Here is a 24,176-nt window from a genome sequence, read left to right as displayed (position 1 = left end):
ATGCCTCGAATGTTCTCGTTTCCCAGTGAAGACCGCGTTTACTTTATCCCTGAGCTTGCGTCTAATAAAGACTGTGACCTGCATCCGCCTCCAGTCCCATTTCGTAACAGTTCCTCCCTCTGCAATGCTACATAAGACAAATCTTTAAACACGTCATAATCCCAATCCATCTTTAACTGTACCTTTTCTACAACTTCACTTTACATCAAGTCTGTATCATCTGTCTGCATCTTGTGACACTGAACTCAGTAATTATTCTCAGTTATACTGATATGATGAACAATAAGTGGAATGGAAGTTTATCTGCTATTACACTTTTCTACCACTAGGGGCTCCTGCATACGCAAGGTCAGGGGAGTGCAGAAATATACACATCCTCACACATGAGCAAAACTTGATGAATCCCATTTAATGTCTAGCCAGGGCTCCAGATGGCAACTAAAATGGTCACCAATGCGACTAACTTTTTAATTTTGCGACCATGTTTTTCTGCCAGTCGCCACCCTTACCCACAAACAAAATTTAAAAACAAATGAAATAGAAATGACCATCCGTCTTGTGTTAGGGTACTGAAGTCTCATTGCGCCTGCGTCTACCTGCCCTTTCGCGTGCACTCCTGTATGGTTTCCAATAAAGAAACTCTGCACTCTTCTGGTCAGGGATTGAAGCATCGGCTGTATAGATGAACAGAAACAGGTTTAACATCACGTTTATTGGGTTAAAAAGTTGGAAGTGTAAACATTATTAAAGGTGTTGAATTTAGTTTGATGTGTTTTAGTTTGTTGGAATTTGAATTTATCCGTTATATGTAGGTTAGCTTACTGCGTAGTGAACTAGCGTTAGCCAGCTGAGAAGAAAATGAAATGCGCAAACGAAAAATCAGACCTTCTCATTCCCTGCCGTCCAAACCCTGCCTCCTTCATCAGATGCCGACGATGTTGAAACCAACTCGACCAGTGAAAGTTCTCAAGTGACATTTGAGTCATCCCAGCCCATTTCAATCGGTGTGCAATCTTTTACAGATGATGACAAGCACAGCAAGTTGAGTCTTCTTCTCCCGTCCCTGCGGCTCTCATCCCAACAAGACCGTTTAAATCAGCTTGGATACAAGAGTTCGCCTGGTTACGTTATGACAAAGGGAAAATGTACAGCACCTTTTGTGCTAAAGCAAGACAAGATATTGCTGGTGAAATGGACTTCATTACCGGTTCTAGTCATTAAAAAAAAAAGAAACCGTGAAGAAGCATGGTCACAGTGAAAAACATAAGAACGCCATGGATTGTGTCATTGCTAGGTCTGCCCTTCGTGCCACCCCAATCGTGAAAGCAGAGCAACGTGCTAGTGATAAAGTCGCAGAAAAAGAGATGAGGGGATTGAAAATAAAATTCAATGCAGCCTATATGACTGTGAGCCTGAACAAGCAGGAAACAACTAAATGTACATAGCTGAATAAAAAACTGACTAATAAACAAATGACTGGACATTTAAGTATTTACGGTAATATGATTCAGTGTGATACACTGAAGATTGCAAATATCGTGAATGTAAAGAATACATTGTGTAAACTATGGGAGGCAGAGTAAACAAAAGCAGAGTACAGAGGGGAAAGAAAAGGCAGTGTGAGGTAGCTGTTTAACAATGAGATCATCATATGATATCACATCACTAAATTTTGGCTCCTGAAACTTGATTTGGCGCCTAAATATTTCGGGTTTAGGAGCCAATGGGTACTAGATTTTTTTTTGCCTGGAGCCCTGCTAGAAACATACTAGAGCTGCAACAACTAATCGATAATTAAAATAATCAACAACGAATTTTATTGTGGATAAGTTGAGTGTCTGACGTCACTGTGCAGACCCATCCCCCCCCCCCCCCCCCCCCAGTTCACAACAGTTCACAAATGTATTTCTATGAATAAAACTCATTTGAAAAACAGCATAGGTCACAGAGTGAGCTGTTGTGGCAGGAAAAGTGCAGGATCCAGGTCGTCCAAAACAGAGAATGTTTTATATTAAGCACTTCAAACAAACTCATAAACGTATTAACATGGCTTGTCGTGTCAGACTCTGTGTCAGATGCGTGTGCTCTTTAATGTGTTCCAGACGTATTTTCTTCAGCGCGGAATTTTTTTTTACCTTTATATCCTTATCTGTAAATGTGTAGAGCAAGTAAAATCTGCAATGTCTAATTAAAACAGTATGATCAAAGTAAACACAAATCAAACAATACACCTACAAACAGTTAATGTGTAAATGTAAAGTTTTAGTCTGAAGTTTATATTTGTAACACTCAGTTTGTGGATTTCTTTTTTTATAACAAAAAAAAGGTATTGAAAATGTGAATTTTTTTTTCTTAAAAAAAGTTGAATTAATAATTTAATTAATTAATATGGGATAAGCCTCAAAATTATTAATAAATGCACAAACAATTATCCATGAACTTGATAAAAAGGCATTGATGAAATCGGTTGCAGCCCTAAAACATACAAACAGTTTATACACAAAACTTTGCGTACGCACGGCAGATAAACAAGACCCCTGGTGTGACAGCTCTGGTACAATGTGTGTAGATTAATAAGGAAATGAACTGGTCAGATTTACTGAGAATCTTACAGAATCTCACACAGTTCTTCTGGAGACACGGACAAAGTGTTTTTGTACTGACGTAATAATGCACACATAATGGGTGGCTGTGGCTCAGGTGGTAGAGCAGGTTGTAGGGTTGGCGGTTTGATTCCCGGCCCACATGACTCCACATACCAAAGTGTCATTGGGCAAGACACTGAACCCCAGGTTGCTCCCAATGGCAAGATAGTGCCTAGCATGGCAGCTCTGCTACTGTTGTTTTGTGAGTGTGTGTGTGAATGGGTGAATGAGACACAGTGTAAAGCGCTATTTACCATTTTACGTACAAAAATGTCTACAACAAAATGTGTACTAAAATATAAGGTGATTTATTTTTCTGTGGTATATTTAATAAATGTGTGTGTTAGATGAGTGTTTGTGTAAGAAGACGTGTGTGTATGAGTACAGCGTACTGTGTGTATGTGTATTAGTGATGAAAGCTCGGAGTGTGATTCACCTTCAGGTTGATTAAAACTCTTCATTACTCTAGTCACAATGTTTTGGAGTGAGTCCTGTTGATCCTTCACATGCTCCTTCTCTTTCTGCCAGTAAAGTGGATCATCAGCTTCTGCCTTCTTCATCCACTCTGAGATCCTCATCATGTTGTTGTTGTAGTACACAAACTGCTCTCCATCCACCAGACCAACAGCAGTGAATTTTACTCCTGGTCTGACTGCAGTGTAGAGGTACTGCAGAGTGTGTGTGTCTGGAAAAGTTTAAATTGTTTTAGTAACTCATCACATATAAAGTGAAACTATAAAGTTACATAAATTCTACAAAATTCAGGATGATGTCACCAACACCAACAATGAGTTAATAAGGCCACTTAATATACATTATTAACCAATCCAGGCCTACACACACACACACACACACACACACACACACACACACACACTTAATCATAACATCGGATTAATAACATCAGGAATCAGGTAGAAGCAACTCTAACTGAGAGATTTCAGGTTTTTTTCAATTTAATTTAAGAATGTTTTTGCTTTCTCATTATGGATTATTGTTTATAATTTAATAACAAAACATCAATTTAATCCATTGATGAATGATTCTATAAGACAATAAACTGTGCAGAAACTGAATCCTTTCATGTTCTTATAGGTTTGATTTACACGCTTCATATCCTCTTGCCAGTTGTTGTCGCTATGACAATGAAAACCTTAATCATGGATATAGTGACATCATCAGGACAAAATTAGATATAAATTTGAGAACACCTTTAAGAGAAGTAACTGAAAGCATTTTTCTCAGGAGAGCTATGAGAATTGGAAAAAGATGGACTTCGGACTCGCTCATGAGAGCAGTTTGCGTTTACACAATGATGCGGTACTCAGTCCCGAGGACTTTTCCATCCCTTCAAATGAGGTGTGTCTCTTAATCATGACAGTTTTACTTGCTTTATTTTACTTTTGAACAAATTAAACCGGTTATAGCTCCACAGGGCCCGGCAAGCCGTCGCTTGCAAAACTATGCAAGAAGAGTTAGTGTTGAAGGGAAGAGCCTTCACCCTTTTCTTCGTGAAATGCTTGAGTCTATTAGCTAGCTACCATTCCGACACTTCTCCCATCTGCTCTACCTGCGGTTTGTCCATCTTTTCCTCCATAGTCACGCCAGGGGCTAATGGTTCAAATAGATAGAACAGAGGACCTGCACTGCTATCCATTGTGTCTCCATTTAGTCCTGGGGATTCAGGAGCAGAGAAGTCCTCCACCTCATCAGAGCCCTGTGTACTGCTGCCACTCCAAACTTTTTATCACTATCCATCTTTATTGTGAGTGTTCTGAAGGCTTGCCCCCTCTTCCTTTCCTGCCTTTCCCTGCCACGCCCACTCCCCCTCCTTTCTTCACACAGCCATCCACACCCATTTAAGCTGCATTTTTCAAAAACATTGACTATGTTTACATGGACAGCAGGAATCTAATTATTGACCTTATTCTGAATAAGACAATATTGTCTTCCTTATGGAACTGTATACAGTTTTAGGTGTTTTTTTATTTTTTATTTTTATGAACGCTTCAACGGCAGATTTGCCATGCTGTACGTGCAAATAGACGACTGCTTGAAGCCGCGGGCTGCGTCTCAAACCACGTACTTACCTACTATGTAGTAGCTGAAATACATGTATTTCGCCTATTATATAGTAGGTAAGTACCTGGTTTGGGAGAGAGTATCGTCTTAATCGGGTTAATATTGGATTAATGTTGTCCATGTAAACCTACTGATTGAGAGGTAGACTTGAGGTGAAAGAGGGAGGTTTCATTAATCTTTAAAAGCTGCCTGACTAGGTCATGTCTTGTGAAATGGTTCTGTGGATTTGAAGTATTACTAGTGTATTTAACCTCATCATTGCAAATTACGCATATTGCATTGTTTTGCTCCTGTCAATAGTACTTCGACCCTCATGTTTGCAAAATCCAAAATGCTCCCATACTGCTGCCTTTTTATTTGAAGGCGTTAACCCTGATACGCATGCATGCACCATGTGAAGCACTGACTAATTTAATCAACAGGTTTTCTGTTGAAACTTCACGCAAAGTAAGAGGGTGACATCTAGAGGAGAAGACTGGTAATAACAGGATTAATGTCAATCACATTCAGTACTCCTATGTTAAACATTTCAGGAAATAAATAGAAAAGGATTGATTAATGGCTTTTGAGAATTTATATCGAATTGACCACATTTTTAAGAAAACAATTAATTGAAAGTAATTGGAATTTGCCCAGCACTACTGTACAATATAATGTTTCCCTGCTTCTATTTTAAAAATCACAATAGGCAATAAGCAGTTTAATCCAGAACAGTTAGTCTAAAACGTAAAACAATATTGCGACCATTTCAAGTTTAAGAAGTGTATGGGTGCACATAATATTAACAGCTGTGTAGTTGAGAACTGCAGTAATTACGTATGGTGGAGTTTAAATTGGTTCTGCGATACACAGTTAAAAAAAAAAAAAAACCCATAACATTAACAAATTGTTTCTCTGTCTCACAGTGAACTCAACATCTCTCTCTCTCTCTCTCTCTCTCTCTCTTTCCAGGTGGGTCGGTCTGATTTTTGGGCCGCGAGGGCTGGTGTTGTCATGGCACTGGGTTGAAATATGGATAATGTCCCTAGGCTGCCTGAACTATTTTACTGCAGCCCCACTCTTTTAATTTATTATTTTACCTCAGCCCCACTCTTTTAATTTATTATTTTACCTCAGCCCCACTCTTTTTATTTATTATTTTACCTCAGCCCCACACTTTTTATTTATTATTTAACCTCAGCCCCACTCTTTTTATTTATTATTTTACCTCAGCCCCACACTTGTTATTTATTATTTTACCTAAGCCCCACTCTTTTTATTTATTATTTTTCCACAGCCCACTCAAAGAGTGCAGCCTGCAGTTTATCGATGACGTCATTATCTTTTGACTCCCCCGACAGCGGCACCTTGCTAAAAAGAAACGTAACTCGTAATCTTCAGTAAGTGGTGCTTGTTGTTGGTTCAGGATATAGGCTAAAATGGATAATAGAAAGCACAAAGGCAGCACTGAAAAGGCAAGATTAAAAAAAAGAAAGCTCTTCAAACTGACACGGCCAGTGTCCGCAAACCACCGTTCATGTTTATGTATCAAACTTTTTCTTGTAGCTCTTCAGCAGCCTCTATTGCTCATTGAGTGAATATAAGAATTAGAAGAATTAATATTAATGAAGAGTATGGTGTAGGCTACACCTGCTCAATAAAAATGCCCTGAGATAATGAATGATACCAGATGATTCAGCACTACACTAGTGAAACTGACTTGACTGGCTCAACATCTGGTTGAGGGTACAGAGGAGGGGCTCAAGAAGTGTTCTAGGGACTTTGAAGTAGTTAAGTGCACAGCTGATGAGTTTGTGAAGTGGGGTAATGGAAAGTTGCAAGAGGAAGAAGAGTGTGAGCTTGTAGTGCAGGCTGCCCTTCCTGAGAGAAGGATCAGAAAAGAGAAAATGATGCCAGGAGAGCTTGCAGAAGATGAGCAGCTGGCATCAGCTGATACTGTCTTCAAGGTCAAAGTACACAATGTCATTGTAGACACAGTAACAGGCAGTATCCATAGGAGGTTTTCTGCTAATGTAAAACTTTGCTCAGATTTAGCTTGTTTAGACCCTAGAAACTTTGGTCATGTGAGGGAAAATGGACTTCCCAGCTCAGCTCTGGAAGAAATAAGCAAATGTTTGCTTAAGTTTGTCAACAGAGCTACAGTTGGCACTAGGGATGTCACGATACCAAAAATCTAGTAGTCAGTACTGATACCACCAAAAGTACATGATACCAAAGTCCGGTGTGGTATTAAATAAAAAAACTCTCATGGAGGACATCCTCCTCTGGCTGACACTGGCAAACGGGGGTGTGGGGGGGGTCTTCTTAATCATGCACAAATCATGTTTCTTGGTTATATCACTGTGTTTTTGTGATCTCTGACATTTTCTGCTCATGTTCTCTTTTCTGAACGCTCGCACTGGTTTTCTCTTCGCGCTTGTTCCACATTCTCCACTTTTCCAAAAAACTGTATTTCGAGTTTCATGTAAATGAGGGCGGGCTTTAGCGTCACCATTGGTCCACTACAGCTCCTCATATAGCCAATCAATCGAAGAGGGGAGGTGACGTCATGGCTTCAAGGTACAGCTTTCTCAAGGGACTTCAACATAATTTCCTCCACAACTTTATAGCGGTTTGAGACTTTTCAAGCACCACTAATAATAATAATAATAATAATAATAAGAAGAAGAAGAAGAAGAAGAAGAAGAAGTATGCGCAATAGCAATAGTAGTGCTTTTCAAGCACCACTAATAATTAAAAAAGTGAAATAAGTACGTAGTATTAAAAGTGAAATAAATAGGCCTGAATATAATACTGATCATGTGGAATTTATATTATTTACATTTTAAAAGTATATCTGCAGTAAATAAAGGAGTAAAATGTATTTCTGAGAGAATATTAGTTATGATTTACCACATGTACTGTAGATATTATTCATTACAACAGGATCAACATTCAACAATAAAACAAGTAGAAAACATTTACACAAATAATGACTGAACTACTGCCTCGGTTTCTCTGGGGAAATAATATTTGTTTTTTGATTGTGTGTGTGTGTGTGTGTGTGTAGTAAAAACGAAATAAATAGTAAAAACAATAACGGAAGCATGTAGAAATGTAAGTGAGTATGAAGATGCGGAATCGAAAGTTACACAGTAAACAGTCTCCTCCCTCAGTGTTAAAGCCGACATTTTGCAGATGTTTAACTACAATCATAAAATGTATAATCGTTATGGTTAAAAATTTCAACAGCTAAAATGTGTTGACTGAAAAAAATTAGAATTAACATGACTAAATATCTATAAAATATATATAAAACTATAAATCAAAGACATTTGACACAGGACTAAGACTAAATTAAAAAACTAAAGTGCCAAAATGCGGTTAACCCTTTAGCACTCATAGGAGACCCCCACCACCACACCACTGCCATATCAGTGTGAGTCAGTAATTACAGGGCTGATGATTGTATAAATGTATGAACTCATCACTGTCCTTACACTTCCGTTCTTTTCTCAGTACAGGTGAAGATAATCGCACATTTGCTACTGATATAGTGGAGATTTTTTTTCAAATTATACAATATAAAGCTGGTCATTTTAGACCCAGTAATAAATCACCTACTATTTCTAAACTCAGTCAGTTCTGATAAACAGAAAGAGTGGGAAGTGAAGCTGTATTTACACCTCAGACTCTGCCTCCCCAGATGCAGAACCATCAGTACTGGAACTCATCACTTCAGATGTATATCACTGTCTGAGAGTGGAACAGGTGTGTAGTCTAAGAGTGGAACAGATGTGGAGTCTGAGAGTGGAACAGGTGTGTAGTCTAAGAGTGGAACAGATGTGGAGTCTGAGAGTGGAAGTGTGGAGTCTGAAACACAGATTACAGTCACACAGTTAATAAAGAAACTGTTCTGTAACTGATCTTCAGAAAAGTTCAACTAAATATAAATTCTGTGAGGTGAGAGCACTGGCAATACTGGTTTTATTTATTCAACTGTAAAAATATTAAATGTAATATGAATATGAAAATATGTACATTTAATAAATCTTACAGGGAAATAACTTCACTTTTTCTCTTGAACTTAATGTTTTTTTTTCCTCACCAGAGTTCTTCTTCTTCCAGACCACAAATCCAGCAACACCAGCAATAAAAACAACGAGAGCCACAACTACACCAACGATGATACCAATCGGAGCTCCACCTGATCCTCCACCTGATTCTTCATCTGATCCTCCACCTGATCCTCCACCTGTTCTTCTATCTGTTAAATCAGCACAGAGTCTTTATTATCTGCTGCAGAAATAAATCATCTTTCAGTGTAAATCTGTAGTTTTATAGGAAAGTGTTTCTCTGACCAGGATTCAGGATTCGGCGCTCGCTCACAGGCAGCACTATCTCCTTCTCCAAGCTGCTGTGCTGAATCACGCAGGTGTAGGTGTGTTTCTGCAGATCCTCAGCTGATACTGTCAGAACGCTTCTCTTCTGGAAGCTTCCATCCTGGTTGGGTAACGTCTCTCTGAGATCCACGCCCTCATGCACGTCCTCTCCGTCCTTCTGCCAGGTGATCATCACTGTTTTGGGGAAGAAACCTGTAGCATGACACACCACCTCTGGAGAAGACAAGTGTTTCTGGAACACTGACGCTGTAGGACGAACTGCAGACACACAGAGACAAAAATATTAAAACACACACACACACACATATAGTGTAAAAAAACCACTAGTGTGTGTATGTGTGTGTTTCAGGGACAGAGCGTTATGGCGGCAAATCCGTGCAAAAAATCCGAGTGCGTTATTGACGCTCACGTGTGGTAAATTACAACTGCGAGAGGAAAATAGATGTACACGTGTAGAAAGGAGAACTCGCACGGTCGTTTTAAACCCTCGTGCGAGCAACACAAGCTCTGATGCACGAGGAACGATCCGTAAACATAAGCAAAGTCACTCCCCACACTCACTATTTATTCTGCTCAGAATACTTTTTCTTCTCCTCAGCAGTGGGCGTGTCCAACTGGCTTGACTGTAACCTCAAACATCATTGCATAATTTTTCCTTTAATCAGTTCTGATTGGCTGCCTGCCACTGTGAGGAACCATTAGTGAAGTTACCTGTTCTTCACGAGAAACACGGCTTCGTCCACACACACTCTTCACGAGAGACACGGCTTCATCCACACACACTCTTCACCAGAGACACGACTTCGTCCACACACACTCTTCATGAGAGACGCAGCTTCATCCACACACACACACTCTTCACCAGAGACACGGCTTCGTCCACACACACTCCTCACCAGAGACACGGCTTCGTCCACACACACTCCTCACCAGAGACACGGCTTCATCCACACACACTCTTCACCAGAGACACGGCTTCATCCACACACACACTCTTCAGAGACACGGCTGCATCCACACACACTCTTCACCAGAGACACGGCTTCGTCCACACACACACTTCACCAGAGACACGGCTTCGTCCACACACACTCTTCATGAGAGACGTGGCTTCGTCCACACACACTCTTCACCAGAGACACAGCTTCATCCACACACAGTCTTCATGATTTATATCCTTCAACATACTGCATTATGTAATATAATATATGTAAATGAGGGAATCTTTAGCAGTTGTTATTAGACAGGAAGTGTTCTACCAGTTTACATTTTTAGGATGTTAATAGAAAAGAAGCAGCTCCTGAGTGTGAGGGATGATGTTGCTTGTGTATACAGATTGTTCCTCGTGTGTCAGAGCTTGTGTTTAAAACGAGTACGTGAGTTCTCCCCTTTCCACGCTTGTACAGCTGTTGTTCTCTAATGGATGTAATTTACCACACATGAGCGTGAATAACGCGCTCGGATCTTTGGCACGGATTTGATGTCATAGAGAATGTAGTTACTGTGTAGGAAGAAGCCTTTATTAGTCACATATACAGCACAGTGAAGTTATTTTCTGTGCATATCCCAGCTTGTTAGGAAGTTGGGGTCAGAGCACAGGGTAAGACATGATACAGCGCCCCCTGGAGCAGAGATTGCAGGGTTGTTCTGGGGCTTGAACCCCCAACCTTCTGATCAGTAACTGAGAGCTTTAACCTGAGAGACACCACTGCTCCCCTGTTGTACTGAAGGAGTGTGTTATAAGTGTCTACACTTTAAGAGAGAGAGAGAGAGAGAGAGAGAGAGAGAGAGTGTGAGTGAGTGAGTGAGTGAGTGAGTGAGTGAGAGTGTGTGTGCTGTTATGAAGAAGTGTGTACACTATCAGTGTGTGTGTGTGAGAGAGAGAGAGAGAGAGAGCAGCTGCAGTTACAGTAACAGAGCAGATCACACACTTTACCTTTCCTCTCCAGAGTTTCCTTGGCATAATTCAGAACCTTCTGTAACTGATCAATACAGTCAATCTGCAGGAAGTCCTTCCACCGTTTAGCTTTATCTCCAGTAGGATCCCACTCGTTTATGAAGTTCTCAGCTTCATCATTAGCTGCAGTCCAGGTTCCAGTTTTCAGATCCAGACTGATGAAATCTTCTCCATCATAACCATACTCATCGTATCTTCTAGTGTTGCCGTTATCATTACGCTCACAGCCGTACATCCTCTGTAGTGTATGAACTCCTGCATCCACACACACACACACACACACACACACACACACACAGACACATACACACAGATGAGCTTCCTTTGCTTCTACACTCCATTAAAGCGTTACACTGGTTTTCTACTCGTCCTTTCCCCCTCGGTCATGTTGAGGTTTCTACTAGAACAATGTTACTGAAGACTATTTGTGAAGAACATTTCAGAACTCCTGCTTTGTGAGCTTCTACACTGCATGGATTCACAGCTCTGTGTGCAAAGTCCAAACACATTCTGATGATTTCTGCTGCAGGAACGTTAAGAATAAAGGAGTAAATAGAAGTTATTTAGTGTGATAGACTGCAGTTTGGGACACGATGCACTCTGAAGAGATCATTATCTGCTGTCGTTTCCTGGATATTACAGAACCACTGAATACTACTGAGGAGACTAAACTTTATTTTACACAGCAGTATTGTTCTGTGCTTGTTTGTGGATTCACAATAAAATCATGAGATGATATCAGAAAGGAAACCGTATTAATGTGTTACTTTAGCAGGTTTATTACACAGAGCTGTTTCACCAGCCACTGAACCCCCACACCTTTCTTTATTTTAAGGAGATCTTCTAGAACAGGTCATTTAAAGCAAAGACATCGTCCTATTAGGAGTTCAGCAGGTGAGTCGCCCCACTCCAGTGTAATTTCCTGTTATTTTTGGAGAAACTCATTAAACTGGCATTGCTGAATTACAGGTCATCAGTAAACACTTCTGTTGATACTCCATGTCTGGAAAAGAGGGTCTTCATACATATACATTTGATCATGAACATATGATTAAATAACCTAGAATAGCTGCGGAGTTAAATTGTGTAAGAATTGCAAGATTTCTTCCTACACATTTGACTAAATACAAACAGTAAGAATATTTATGTGAAAGATGCCCATAGCTTAAAGCCCTAGAACAGAGATCATCTAAATCTGCACTGGGCGAACGAGGTCAACTGATGCATCTCTCAGCACAGAGTCTCGAGAGGTGCCAAGAACACGTTCCTGTTATGCCAGGGCCAGCAGAGGGCACTGGCTCGGCTCCGGACGAGTCACGTGACATTGTTTTTGTTCACTCGCTTCCTGATTGAGCGTTTTGTGTTAAGTGACTTTAATTTGCACCAGGTGTCCATGCTTTGAGTTAATGATGTTCTTTATTTAAATGCCTGGGTGACTGACCACTTTGGTTGATCCTTGTGAGTATTGTTTGGATCAGTAGTTGCGGTTGTTTTCCCATGCCCCGAATGTTCTCGTTTCCAGGTGAAGACCGCGTTTACTTTAACCCTGAGCTTGTGTCTAATAAAGACTGTGACCTGCACCTGCATCCACCTCCAGTCCCGTTTCGTAACAGAATACTGAGCCCAAAATGCAGAAGCAGCAGGTAGCCATGAGCGCCGCCGAAGAGTCCAGGATTTGGGCGCTTTACCGTTCGTCCCTGGAGATGAGCAAACAGCTAGAAGTGGAGATTGCTCAGTGCAAAGCTGAGCTGCGCGCCGCGTCGTCTCTTGCGCCATTTACCCCGTCCCCGCCGCCAAGGAGCGACGCCGTGCAATGCAGCCAGCACAGTGACCTGAGCATCTGGGGCTTCCCACTGCAGGGGAGGTACACCATGCTGCGCAGTCCAGAGGTGAAGGCTGGCCCAGAAATTTTTTTGGGGGGGGCAAGGAGGACAGCAGAGCTCCAGCCTGAGGCCTACGGGGAGGTCTCAGCTGTGGAGCTCCTACCTGAGGTCAACATGGCGACCACAGAGCGACAGCTTAAAGCGGCCGAGGAGGCCGTCCTGCTGTCCAGCCCAGCTGAGGAGGCCATCCCGCTTCCCTGCACAGCCGAGGAAGCTGTCCTGCTGTCCAGCCCAGCAGAAGAGGTCGTTATGCTGCCCTGCACAGCTGAGGAAGCTGTCCTGCTGTCCAGCCCAGCCGAGGAGGTTGTCATGCTACCCTGCACAGCCGAGGAAGCTGTCCTGCTGCCCTGCCTGGCCAAGGACGCCGCCCAGCCCGCCAGTCCTGCTGGGGACGCCGCCCAGTCCTCCAGTTTCGCCAGGGGGCACCACCCTGCATTCCAGTGCTGGTGCCCAGCGTTCCAGAGCTGCTGGCGGGCGGCACCCAGAATTCCAGAGCCGCCGGGGGGTGGCGCCCAGCGTTCCCTTCCGGCGTCGCCAGGGGCGGCGCTCCGACTTTCAACCACGGTGGGGGTGTTGCTCCGCCCCTCTGCTGCCCGACGGAGGCTGCCTCGCTTTCCGTGGCAGCGAGAGACAGCTCGCGCAGGGGCCCGGGACCCCCGTTGGAGGGGGGTTCTGTTACGCCACGGCCTGCAGAGGGCACTGGCTCGGCTCCGGACGAGTCACGTGACATTGTTTTTGTTCCTCGCTTCCTGATTGAGCATTTTGTGTTAAGTGACTTTAATTTGCCCCAGGTGTCCATGCTTTGAGTTAATGATGTTCTTTATTTAAATGCCTGGGTGACTGAGCACTTCGCTCAGTATTATACTGTGTCTTTGGTTGATCCTTGTGAGTATTGTTTGGATCAGTAATTGCGTTTGTTTTCCCATGCCTCGAATGTTCTCGTTTCCCAGTGAAGACCGCGTTTACTTTATCCCTGAGCTTGCGTCTAATAAAGACTGTGACCTGCATCCGCCTCCAGTCCCATTTCGTAACAGTTCCTCCCTCTGCAATGCTACATAAGACAAATCTTTAAACACGTCATAATCCCAATCCATCTTTAACTGTACCTTTTCTACAACTTCACTTTACATCAAGTCTGTATCATCTGTCTGCATCTTGTGACACTGAACTCAGTAATTATTCTCAGTTATACTGATATGATGAACAATAAGTGGAATGGAAGTTTATCTGCTATTACACTTTTCTACCACTAGGGGCTCCTGCATACGCAAGGTCAGGGGAGTGCAGAAATATACACATCCTCACACATGAGCAAAACTTGATGAATCCCATTTAATGTCTAGCCAGGGCTCCAGATGGCAACTAAAATGGTCACCAATGCGACTAACTTTTTAATTTTGCGACCATGTTTTTCTGCCAGTCGCCACCCTTACCCACAAACAAAATTTAAAAACAAATGAAATAGAAATGACCATCCGTCTTGTGTTAGGGTACTGAAGTCTCATTGCGCCTGCGTCTACCTGCCCTTTCGCGTGCACTCCTGTATGGTTTCCAATAAAGAAACTCTGCACTCTTCTGGTCAGGGATTGAAGCATCGGCTGTATAGATGAACAGAAACAGGTTTAACATCACGTTTATTGGGTTAAAAAGTTGGAAGTGTAAACATTATTAAAGGTGTTGAATTTAGTTTGATGTGTTTTAGTTTGTTGGAATTTGAATTTATCCGTTATATGTAGGTTAGCTTACTGCGTAGTGAACTAGCGTTAGCCAGCTGAGAAGAAAATGAAATGCGCAAACGAAAAATCAGACCTTCTCATTCCCTGCCGTCCAAACCCTGCCTCCTTCATCAGATGCCGACGATGTTGAAACCAACTCGACCAGTGAAAGTTCTCAAGTGACATTTGAGTCATCCCAGCCCATTTCAATCGGTGTGCAATCTTTTACAGATGATGACAAGCACAGCAAGTTGAGTCTTCTTCTCCCGTCCCTGCGGCTCTCATCCCAACAAGACCGTTTAAATCAGCTTGGATACAAGAGTTCGCCTGGTTACGTTATGACAAAGGGAAAATGTACAGCACCTTTTGTGCTAAAGCAAGACAAGATATTGCTGGTGAAATGGACTTCATTACCGGTTCTAGTCATTAAAAAAAAAAGAAACCGTGAAGAAGCATGGTCACAGTGAAAAACATAAGAACGCCATGGATTGTGTCATTGCTAGGTCTGCCCTTCGTGCCACCCCAATCGTGAAAGCAGAGCAACGTGCTAGTGATAAAGTCGCAGAAAAAGAGATGAGGGGATTGAAAATAAAATTCAATGCAGCCTATATGACTGTGAGCCTGAACAAGCAGGAAACAACTAAATGTACATAGCTGAATAAAAAACTGACTAATAAACAAATGACTGGACATTTAAGTATTTACGGTAATATGATTCAGTGTGATACACTGAAGATTGCAAATATCGTGAATGTAAAGAATACATTGTGTAAACTATGGGAGGCAGAGTAAACAAAAGCAGAGTACAGAGGGGAAAGAAAAGGCAGTGTGAGGTAGCTGTTTAACAATGAGATCATCATATGATATCACATCACTAAATTTTGGCTCCTGAAACTTGATTTGGCGCCTAAATATTTCGGGTTTAGGAGCCAATGGGTACTAGATTTTTTTTTGCCTGGAGCCCTGCTAGAAACATACTAGAGCTGCAACAACTAATCGATAATTAAAATAATCAACAACGAATTTTATTGTGGATAAGTTGAGTGTCTGACGTCACTGTGCAGACCCATCCCCCCCCCCCCCCCCCCCAGTTCACAACAGTTCACAAATGTATTTCTATGAATAAAACTCATTTGAAAAACAGCATAGGTCACAGAGCTGAGCTGTTGTGGCAGGAAAAGTGCAGGATCCAGGTCGTCCAAAACAGAGAATGTTTTATATTAAGCACTTCAAACAAACTCATAAACGTATTAACATGGCTTGTCGTGTCAGACTCTGTGTCAGATGCGTGTGCTCTTTAATGTGTTCCAGACGTATTTTCTTCAGCGCGGAATTTTTTTTTACCTTTATATCCTTATCTGTAAATGTGTAGAGCAAGTAAAATCTGCAATGTCTAATTAAAACAGTATGATCAAAGTAAACACAAATCAAACAATACACCTACAAACAGTTAATGTGTAAATGTAAAGTTTTAGTCTGAAGTTTATATTTGTAACACTCAGTTTGTGGATTTCTTTTTTTATAACAAAAAAAAGGTATTGAAAATGTGAATTTTTTTTTCTTAAAAAAAGTTGAATTAATAATTTAATTAATTAATATGGGATAAGCCTCAAAATTATTAATAAATGCACAAACAATTATCCATGAACTTGATAAAAAGGCATTGATGAAATCGGTTGCAGCCCTAAAACATACAAACAGTTTATACACAAAACTTTGCGTACGCACGGCAGATAAACAAGACCCCTGGTGTGACAGCTCTGGTACAATGTGTGTAGATTAATAAGGAAATGAACTGGTCAGATTTACTGAGAATCTTACAGAATCTCACACAGTTCTTCTGGAGACACGGACAAAGTGTTTTTGTACTGACGTAATAATGCACACATAATGGGTGGCTGTGGCTCAGGTGGTAGAGCAGGTTGTAGGGTTGGCGGTTTGATTCCCGGCCCACATGACTCCACATACCAAAGTGTCATTGGGCAAGACACTGAACCCCAGGTTGCTCCCAATGGCAAGATAGTGCCTAGCATGGCAGCTCTGCTACTGTTGTTTTGTGAGTGTGTGTGTGAATGGGTGAATGAGACACAGTGTAAAGCGCTATTTACCATTTTACGTACAAAAATGTCTACAACAAAATGTGTACTAAAATATAAGGTGATTTATTTTTCTGTGGTATATTTAATAAATGTGTGTGTTAGATGAGTGTTTGTGTAAGAAGACGTGTGTGTATGAGTACAGCGTACTGTGTGTATGTGTATTAGTGATGAAAGCTCGGAGTGTGATTCACCTTCAGGTTGATTAAAACTCTTCATTACTCTAGTCACAATGTTTTGGAGTGAGTCCTGTTGATCCTTCACATGCTCCTTCTCTTTCTGCCAGTAAAGTGGATCATCAGCTTCTGCCTTCTTCATCCACTCTGAGATCCTCATCATGTTGTTGTTGTAGTACACAAACTGCTCTCCATCCACCAGACCAACAGCAGTGAATTTTACTCCTGGTCTGACTGCAGTGTAGAGGTACTGCAGAGTGTGTGTGTCTGGAAAAGTTTAAATTGTTTTAGTAACTCATCACATATAAAGTGAAACTATAAAGTTACATAAATTCTACAAAATTCAGGATGATGTCACCAACACCAACAATGAGTTAATAAGGCCACTTAATATACATTATTAACCAATCCAGGCCTACACACACACACACACACACACACACACACACACACACACACTTAATCATAACATCGGATTAATAACATCAGGAATCAGGTAGAAGCAACTCTAACTGAGAGATTTCAGGTTTTTTTCAATTTAATTTAAGAATGTTTTTGCTTTCTCATTATGGATTATTGTTTATAATTTAATAACAAAACATCAATTTAATCCATTGATGAATGATTCTATAAGACAATAAACTGTGCAGAAACTGAATCCTTTCATGTTCTTATAGGTTTGATTTACACGCTTCATATCCTCTTGCCAGTTGTTGTCGCTATGACAATGAAAACCTTAATCATGGATATAGTGACATCATCAGGACAAAATTAGATATAAATTTGAGAGCACCTTTAAGAGAAGTAACTGAAAGCATTTTTCTCAGGAGAGCTATGAGAATTGGAAAAAGATGGACTTCGGACTCGCTCATGAGAGCAGTTTGCGTTTACACAATGATGCGGTACTCAGTCCCGAGGACTTTTCCATCCCTTCAAATGAGGTGTGTCTCTTAATCATGACAGTTTTACTTGCTTTATTTTACTTTTGAACAAATTAAACCGGTTATAGCTCCACAGGGCCCGGCAAGCCGTCGCTTGCAAAACTATGCAAGAAGAGTTAGTGTTGAAGGGAAGAGCCTTCACCCTTTTCTTCGTGAAATGCTTGAGTCTATTAGCTAGCTACCATTCCGACACTTCTCCCATCTGCTCTACCTGCGGTTTGTCCATCTTTTCCTCCATAGTCACGCCAGGGGCTAATGGTTCAAATAGATAGAACAGAGGACCTGCACTGCTATCCATTGTGTCTCCATTTAGTCCTGGGGATTCAGGAGCAGAGAAGTCCTCCACCTCATCAGAGCCCTGTGTACTGCTGCCACTCCAAACTTTTTATCACTATCCATCTTTATTGTGAGTGTTCTGAAGGCTTGCCCCCTCTTCCTTTCCTGCCTTTCCCTGCCACGCCCACTCCCCCTCCTTTCTTCACACAGCCATCCACACCCATTTAAGCTGCATTTTTCAAAAACATTGACTATGTTTACATGGACAGCAGGAATCTAATTATTGACCTTATTCTGAATAAGACAATATTGTCTTCCTTATGGAACTGTATACAGTTTTAGGTGTTTTTTTATTTTTTATTTTTATGAACGCTTCAACGGCAGATTTGCCATGCTGTACGTGCAAATAGACGACTGCTTGAAGCCGCGGGCTGCGTCTCAAACCACGTACTTACCTACTATGTAGTAGCTGAAATACATGTATTTCGCCTATTATATAGTAGGTAAGTACCTGGTTTGGGAGAGAGTATCGTCTTAATCGGGTTAATATTGGATTAATGTTGTCCATGTAAACCTACTGATTGAGAGGTAGACTTGAGGTGAAAGAGGGAGGTTTCATTAATCTTTAAAAGCTGCCTGACTAGGTCATGTCTTGTGAAATGGTTCTGTGGATTTGAAGTATTACTAGTGTATTTAACCTCATCATTGCAAATTACGCATATTGCATTGTTTTGCTCCTGTCAATAGTACTTCGACCCTCATGTTTGCAAAATCCAAAATGCTCCCATACTGCTGCCTTTTTATTTGAAGGCGTTAACCCTGATACGCATGCATGCACCATGTGAAGCACTGACTAATTTAATCAACAGGTTTTCTGTTGAAACTTCACGCAAAGTAAGAGGGTGACATCTAGAGGAGAAGACTGGTAATAACAGGATTAATGTCAATCACATTCAGTACTCCTATGTTAAACATTTCAGGAAATAAATAGAAAAGGATTGATTAATGGCTTTTGAGAATTTATATCGAATTGACCACATTTTTAAGAAAACAATTAATTGAAAGTAATTGGAATTTGCCCAGCACTACTGTACAATATAATGTTTCCCTGCTTCTATTTTAAAAATCACAATAGGCAATAAGCAGTTTAATCCAGAACAGTTAGTCTAAAACGTAAAACAATATTGCGACCATTTCAAGTTTAAGAAGTGTATGGGTGCACATAATATTAACAGCTGTGTAGTTGAGAACTGCAGTAATTACGTATGGTGGAGTTTAAATTGGTTCTGCGATACACAGTTAAAAAAAAAAAAAAACCCATAACATTAACAAATTGTTTCTCTGTCTCACAGTGAACTCAACATCTCTCTCTCTCTCTCTCTCTCTCTCTCTTTCCAGGTGGGTCGGTCTGATTTTTGGGCCGCGAGGGCTGGTGTTGTCATGGCACTGGGTTGAAATATGGATAATGTCCCTAGGCTGCCTGAACTATTTTACTGCAGCCCCACTCTTTTAATTTATTATTTTACCTCAGCCCCACTCTTTTAATTTATTATTTTACCTCAGCCCCACTCTTTTTATTTATTATTTTACCTCAGCCCCACACTTTTTATTTATTATTTAACCTCAGCCCCACTCTTTTTATTTATTATTTTACCTCAGCCCCACACTTGTTATTTATTATTTTACCTAAGCCCCACTCTTTTTATTTATTATTTTTCCACAGCCCACTCAAAGAGTGCAGCCTGCAGTTTATCGATGACGTCATTATCTTTTGACTCCCCCGACAGCGGCACCTTGCTAAAAAAGAAACGTAACTCGTAATCTTCAGTAAGTGGTGCTTGTTGTTGGTTCAGGATATAGGCTAAAATGGATAATAGAAAGCACAAAGGCAGCACTGAAAAGGCAAGATTAAAAAAAAGAAAGCTCTTCAAACTGACACGGCCAGTGTCCGCAAACCACCGTTCATGTTTATGTATCAAACTTTTTCTTGTAGCTCTTCAGCAGCCTCTATTGCTCATTGAGTGAATATAAGAATTAGAAGAATTAATATTAATGAAGAGTATGGTGTAGGCTACACCTGCTCAATAAAAATGCCCTGAGATAATGAATGATACCAGATGATTCAGCACTACACTAGTGAAACTGACTTGACTGGTTCAACATCTGGTTGAGGGTACAGAGGAGGGGCTCAAGAAGTGTTCTAGGGACTTTGAAGTAGTTAAGTGCACAGCTGATGAGTTTGTGAAGTGGGGTAATGGAAAGTTGCAAGAGGAAGAAGAGTGTGAGCTTGTAGTGCAGGCTGCCCTTCCTGAGAGAAGGATCAGAAAAGAGAAAATGATGCCAGGAGAGCTTGCAGAAGATGAGCAGCTGGCATCAGCTGATACTGTCTTCAAGGTCAAAGTACACAATGTCATTGTAGACACAGTAACAGGCAGTATCCATAGGAGGTTTTCTGCTAATGTAAAACTTTGCTCAGATATAGCTTGTTTAGACCCTAGAAACTTTGGTCATGTGAGGGAAAATGGACTTCCCAGCTCAGCTCTGGAAGAAATAAGCAAATGTTTGCTTAAGTTTGTCAACAGAGCTACAGTTGGCACTAGGGATGTCACGATACCAAAAATCTAGTAGTCAGTACTGATACCACCAAAAGTACATGATACCAAAGTCCGGTGTGGTATTAAATAAAAAAACTCTCATGGAGGACATCCTCCTCTGGCTGACACTGGCAAACGGGGGTGTGGGGGGGGTCTTCTTAATCATGCACAAATCATGTTTCTTGGTTATATCACTGTGTTTTTGTGATCTCTGACATTTTCTGCTCATGTTCTCTTTTTCTGAACGCTCGCACTGGTTTTCTCTTCGCGCTTGTTCCACATTCTCCACTTTTCCAAAAACTGTATTTCGAGTTTCATGTAAATGAGGGCGGGCTTTAGCGTCACCATTGGTCCACTACAGCTCCTCATATAGCCAATCAATCGAAGAGGGGAGGTGACGTCATGGCTTCAAGGTACAGCTTTCTCAAGGACTTCAACATAATTTCCTCCACAACTTTATAGCGGTTTGAGACTTTTCAAGCACCACTAATAATAATAATAATAATAATAATAAGAAGAAGAAGAAGAAGAAGAAGAAGAAGTATGCGCAATAGCAATAGTAGTGCTTTTCAAGCACCACTAATAATTAAAAAAGTGAAATAAGTACGTAGTATTAAAAGTGAAATAAATAGGCCTGAATATAATACTGATCATGTGGAATTTATATTATTTACATTTTAAAAGTATATCTGCAGTAAATAAAGGAGTAAAATGTATTTCTGAGAGAATATTAGTTATGATTTACCACATGTACTGTAGATATTATTCATTACAACAGGATCAACATTCAACAATAAAACAAGTAGAAAACATTTACACAAATAATGACTGAACTACTGCCTCGGTTTCTCTGGGGAAATAATATTTGTTTTTGATTGTGTGTGTGTGTGTGTGTGTAGTAAAAACGAAATAAATAGTAAAAACAATAACGGAAGCATGTAGAAATGTAAGTGAGTATGAAGATGCGGAATCGAAAGTTACACAGTAAACAGTCTCCTCCCTCAGTGTTAAAGCCGACATTTTGCAGATGTTTAACTACAATCATAAAATGTATAAATTAACGTTACCTCGAACAAAAAAAATCTTATACTAATCAGCTAAAATGTGTATTATATAAATAAAAGTAGAATTAACACAAATGTGTGTCTCTGTAAATCACCATGTAAAGACTCACAATAACGCGGACAAACACACTTCCGTATCAAACTTATTCATTTCACATCATTTACAGTCACAGTCTATCAATACTGAAAACATTTACAGATTATAACTTTAATTATGAGATAGTTTACATTTCTAAACTCACCTGCAGATGAAAGATGAGCAGGAAATGTGATAAACAGAAGAAGTTTTAACATAACGGTGTTGTCCTCCATTTTACATTGTAGAGTCTACACTTCCTATCATTTTATTTGTTAAACTTAGACTTTAACAAATACAATGAGGTGAAGTCCTTTATACAGTAAAGTTTGCTCAGCGTTTATCACAGAACAGGATTAGCTGAATAAAACTGAATAAATCTCCAACTTTCACTTCTGATACCGAGGTTTCCAAACTGCTTCCTCCTCCTCCTTTGTGTTTATTGGAGGTCTGTATGAAGAGGCTGCACATCTGGAGCAGGAAGATTTACGCCACTGTTGTTCCTGATGCGTCCAGTAGGGGGAGTAGGATATACGACGAAATAACATTAAAGATTAATAACTGTCCCGTCCACAGACGTTGACTAATTGAGTGTTTTTTTGTGAATTTAAATATAAACATTACATTAAGATATCAGAGACAGTGTAATGATCTGCACTACGGACCTAAATATCTGTAGATATTCACTGTTGGTCTTCATACATAGCCTACAGGAGACAATGGAATTGCAGTTGAATTTAGTGTTTTTGTGAACTGAATAATTAATAATACACAGTTGGATCATATGGACAATGTAATGATGTATGATATACTGTAGCCTAGTTATATTGACTGTAGGTTTTCATGTATATGTTGTTGTGAATTTAAAGTTACATTCAGATATTAATCATATTTAGTCGCATCAGACATACAGTGTAATCATATGGACCATTGATGAAATATCTGCTGTAGTATTCAATATTGGTTGTTATACAGCTACATAGCAATTTATAAAGACAAACAATTCACCCCTTTCTAAAATTCAAAGGGCCAATTAGCCATCTAAGAAGAAAAAGACAACTTTTTTGTTAACAACATTATTTAACATCATTTATTAAAAACATTAGCTAGGATGACTCCCCTATGGCTTACCACTCTTCTTTAATTGTTGCTCAGTCCTCCTATCAAAATGCTCCCCCTCACCAAAAAAAATAAATAAAATAAAAATAAAAATTATAATAATAAAAAAAAGTTGGTTAGTTGTAGAGAAAATGGTTATTTGTAAATAATAGCAGGATGTCATGTTTGACCATATTTTCCTTTATAGGATTCTTACAGTACATTATGTCAATGACAGGTCCTTTCAGAAATTTCTCCTCAGCCCCCAGGATGGACAGATTTTCCACAAAAGCGAGAGCACAGATGATAGTCTACCAGAGAAAGAATTGAGATTGATCACACCTCAAATAAGCCAAGTATCATTTTGAATGTTTGGTTTTTTAAAACAAAGTCTAAAGTGTCTTTTCTATATTAACCACAAAACAATTCTTTTTAGAGCAATGGTCTCACTGTCACAATTCGGATGGTTGAGCCAGAAGCAGATGCAGACGCAGATGTAGATAAAGACATTTATTAAACCAAACGTACTATGAAACAAAGACACTATGAAAACTTGACTAAACACACTGTGGCAAGAAACAAACATCGAGACATGAACAACGGGAGTCTAAGACAACGAAAGACAACCTAATGGTGCAGACAAGGACTATTTATACCCATGAGTGCTCATTAACCAAAATGTGAAATCAGGTGCAGGTGGTCATGTGACAACTAGAGCAGTGCAGTGGCTGGTGGGAAGTGGCGTCCAGAGTTTCTTGATACGTGACAGAACCCTCCCCCAAGGGCGCTACTCCCGGAGCGCCAAAAATTATACGTCCTCCATCGGGTGGTCCTGGCCCCCTGGAAAACATGTCCCCAGCAAAACCAGGAGGCCGGGTGGCTTCCACAACGGCACAGGGAGGCTGAGATACTTCCTCAGCAGAAAATGAAAGCGGGGCGACGTCCTCGGCGGAGCATGAAAACGGGGCCATGTTCTCCATGAGACTCAAGTGGGGAGCGAGGTTCTCCGCGAGGCCCAAGGGAGGAACGATGCTCTCCGTGGAGCAGAAAGGGGGAGCGACGACCTCAGCCGAGCAGGAGGGCGGAGCGACGACCTCAGCCGAGCAGGAGGGCGGAGCGGCGTCCTCAGCCGAGCAGGAGGGCGGAGCGGCGTCCTCAGCCGAGCAGGAGGGCGGAGCGGCGTCCTCAGCC

General features: G+C 40.8%; 1 protein-coding gene across 1 annotated transcript in view; it reads right to left on the bottom strand.

Moving 5' to 3' along the window:
* The window catches only part of LOC128599276 (BOLA class I histocompatibility antigen, alpha chain BL3-7-like), a 28,514-nt gene extending 5,055 nt beyond the window's left edge, over positions 1 to 23,459 (bottom strand). Inside the window, exons 1-5 of the mRNA XM_053610789.1 lie at positions 22,054 to 23,459; positions 16,955 to 17,203; positions 11,046 to 11,321; positions 9,068 to 9,367; positions 8,962 to 8,973 (exon numbers count right to left, since the gene is read on the bottom strand). Of these exons, the coding sequence (XP_053466764.1) occupies positions 8,962 to 8,973; positions 9,068 to 9,367; positions 11,046 to 11,321; positions 16,955 to 17,203; positions 22,054 to 22,123 (907 nt within the window). The 5' untranslated portion in view covers positions 22,124 to 23,459. The remainder of the gene's footprint in view (positions 1 to 8,961; positions 8,974 to 9,067; positions 9,368 to 11,045; positions 11,322 to 16,954; positions 17,204 to 22,053) is intronic.
* Between the last annotated feature and the right edge of the window lie 717 nt (positions 23,460 to 24,176).

Source organism: Ictalurus furcatus, chromosome 22 (genome assembly GCF_023375685.1).
Source record: "Ictalurus furcatus strain D&B chromosome 22, Billie_1.0, whole genome shotgun sequence".
Lineage (NCBI taxonomy): Eukaryota > Metazoa > Chordata > Actinopteri > Siluriformes > Ictaluridae > Ictalurus > Ictalurus furcatus.
Note: the sequence above shows the minus strand (reverse complement) of the source record. Positions and strands in the feature narration are given on the sequence as shown.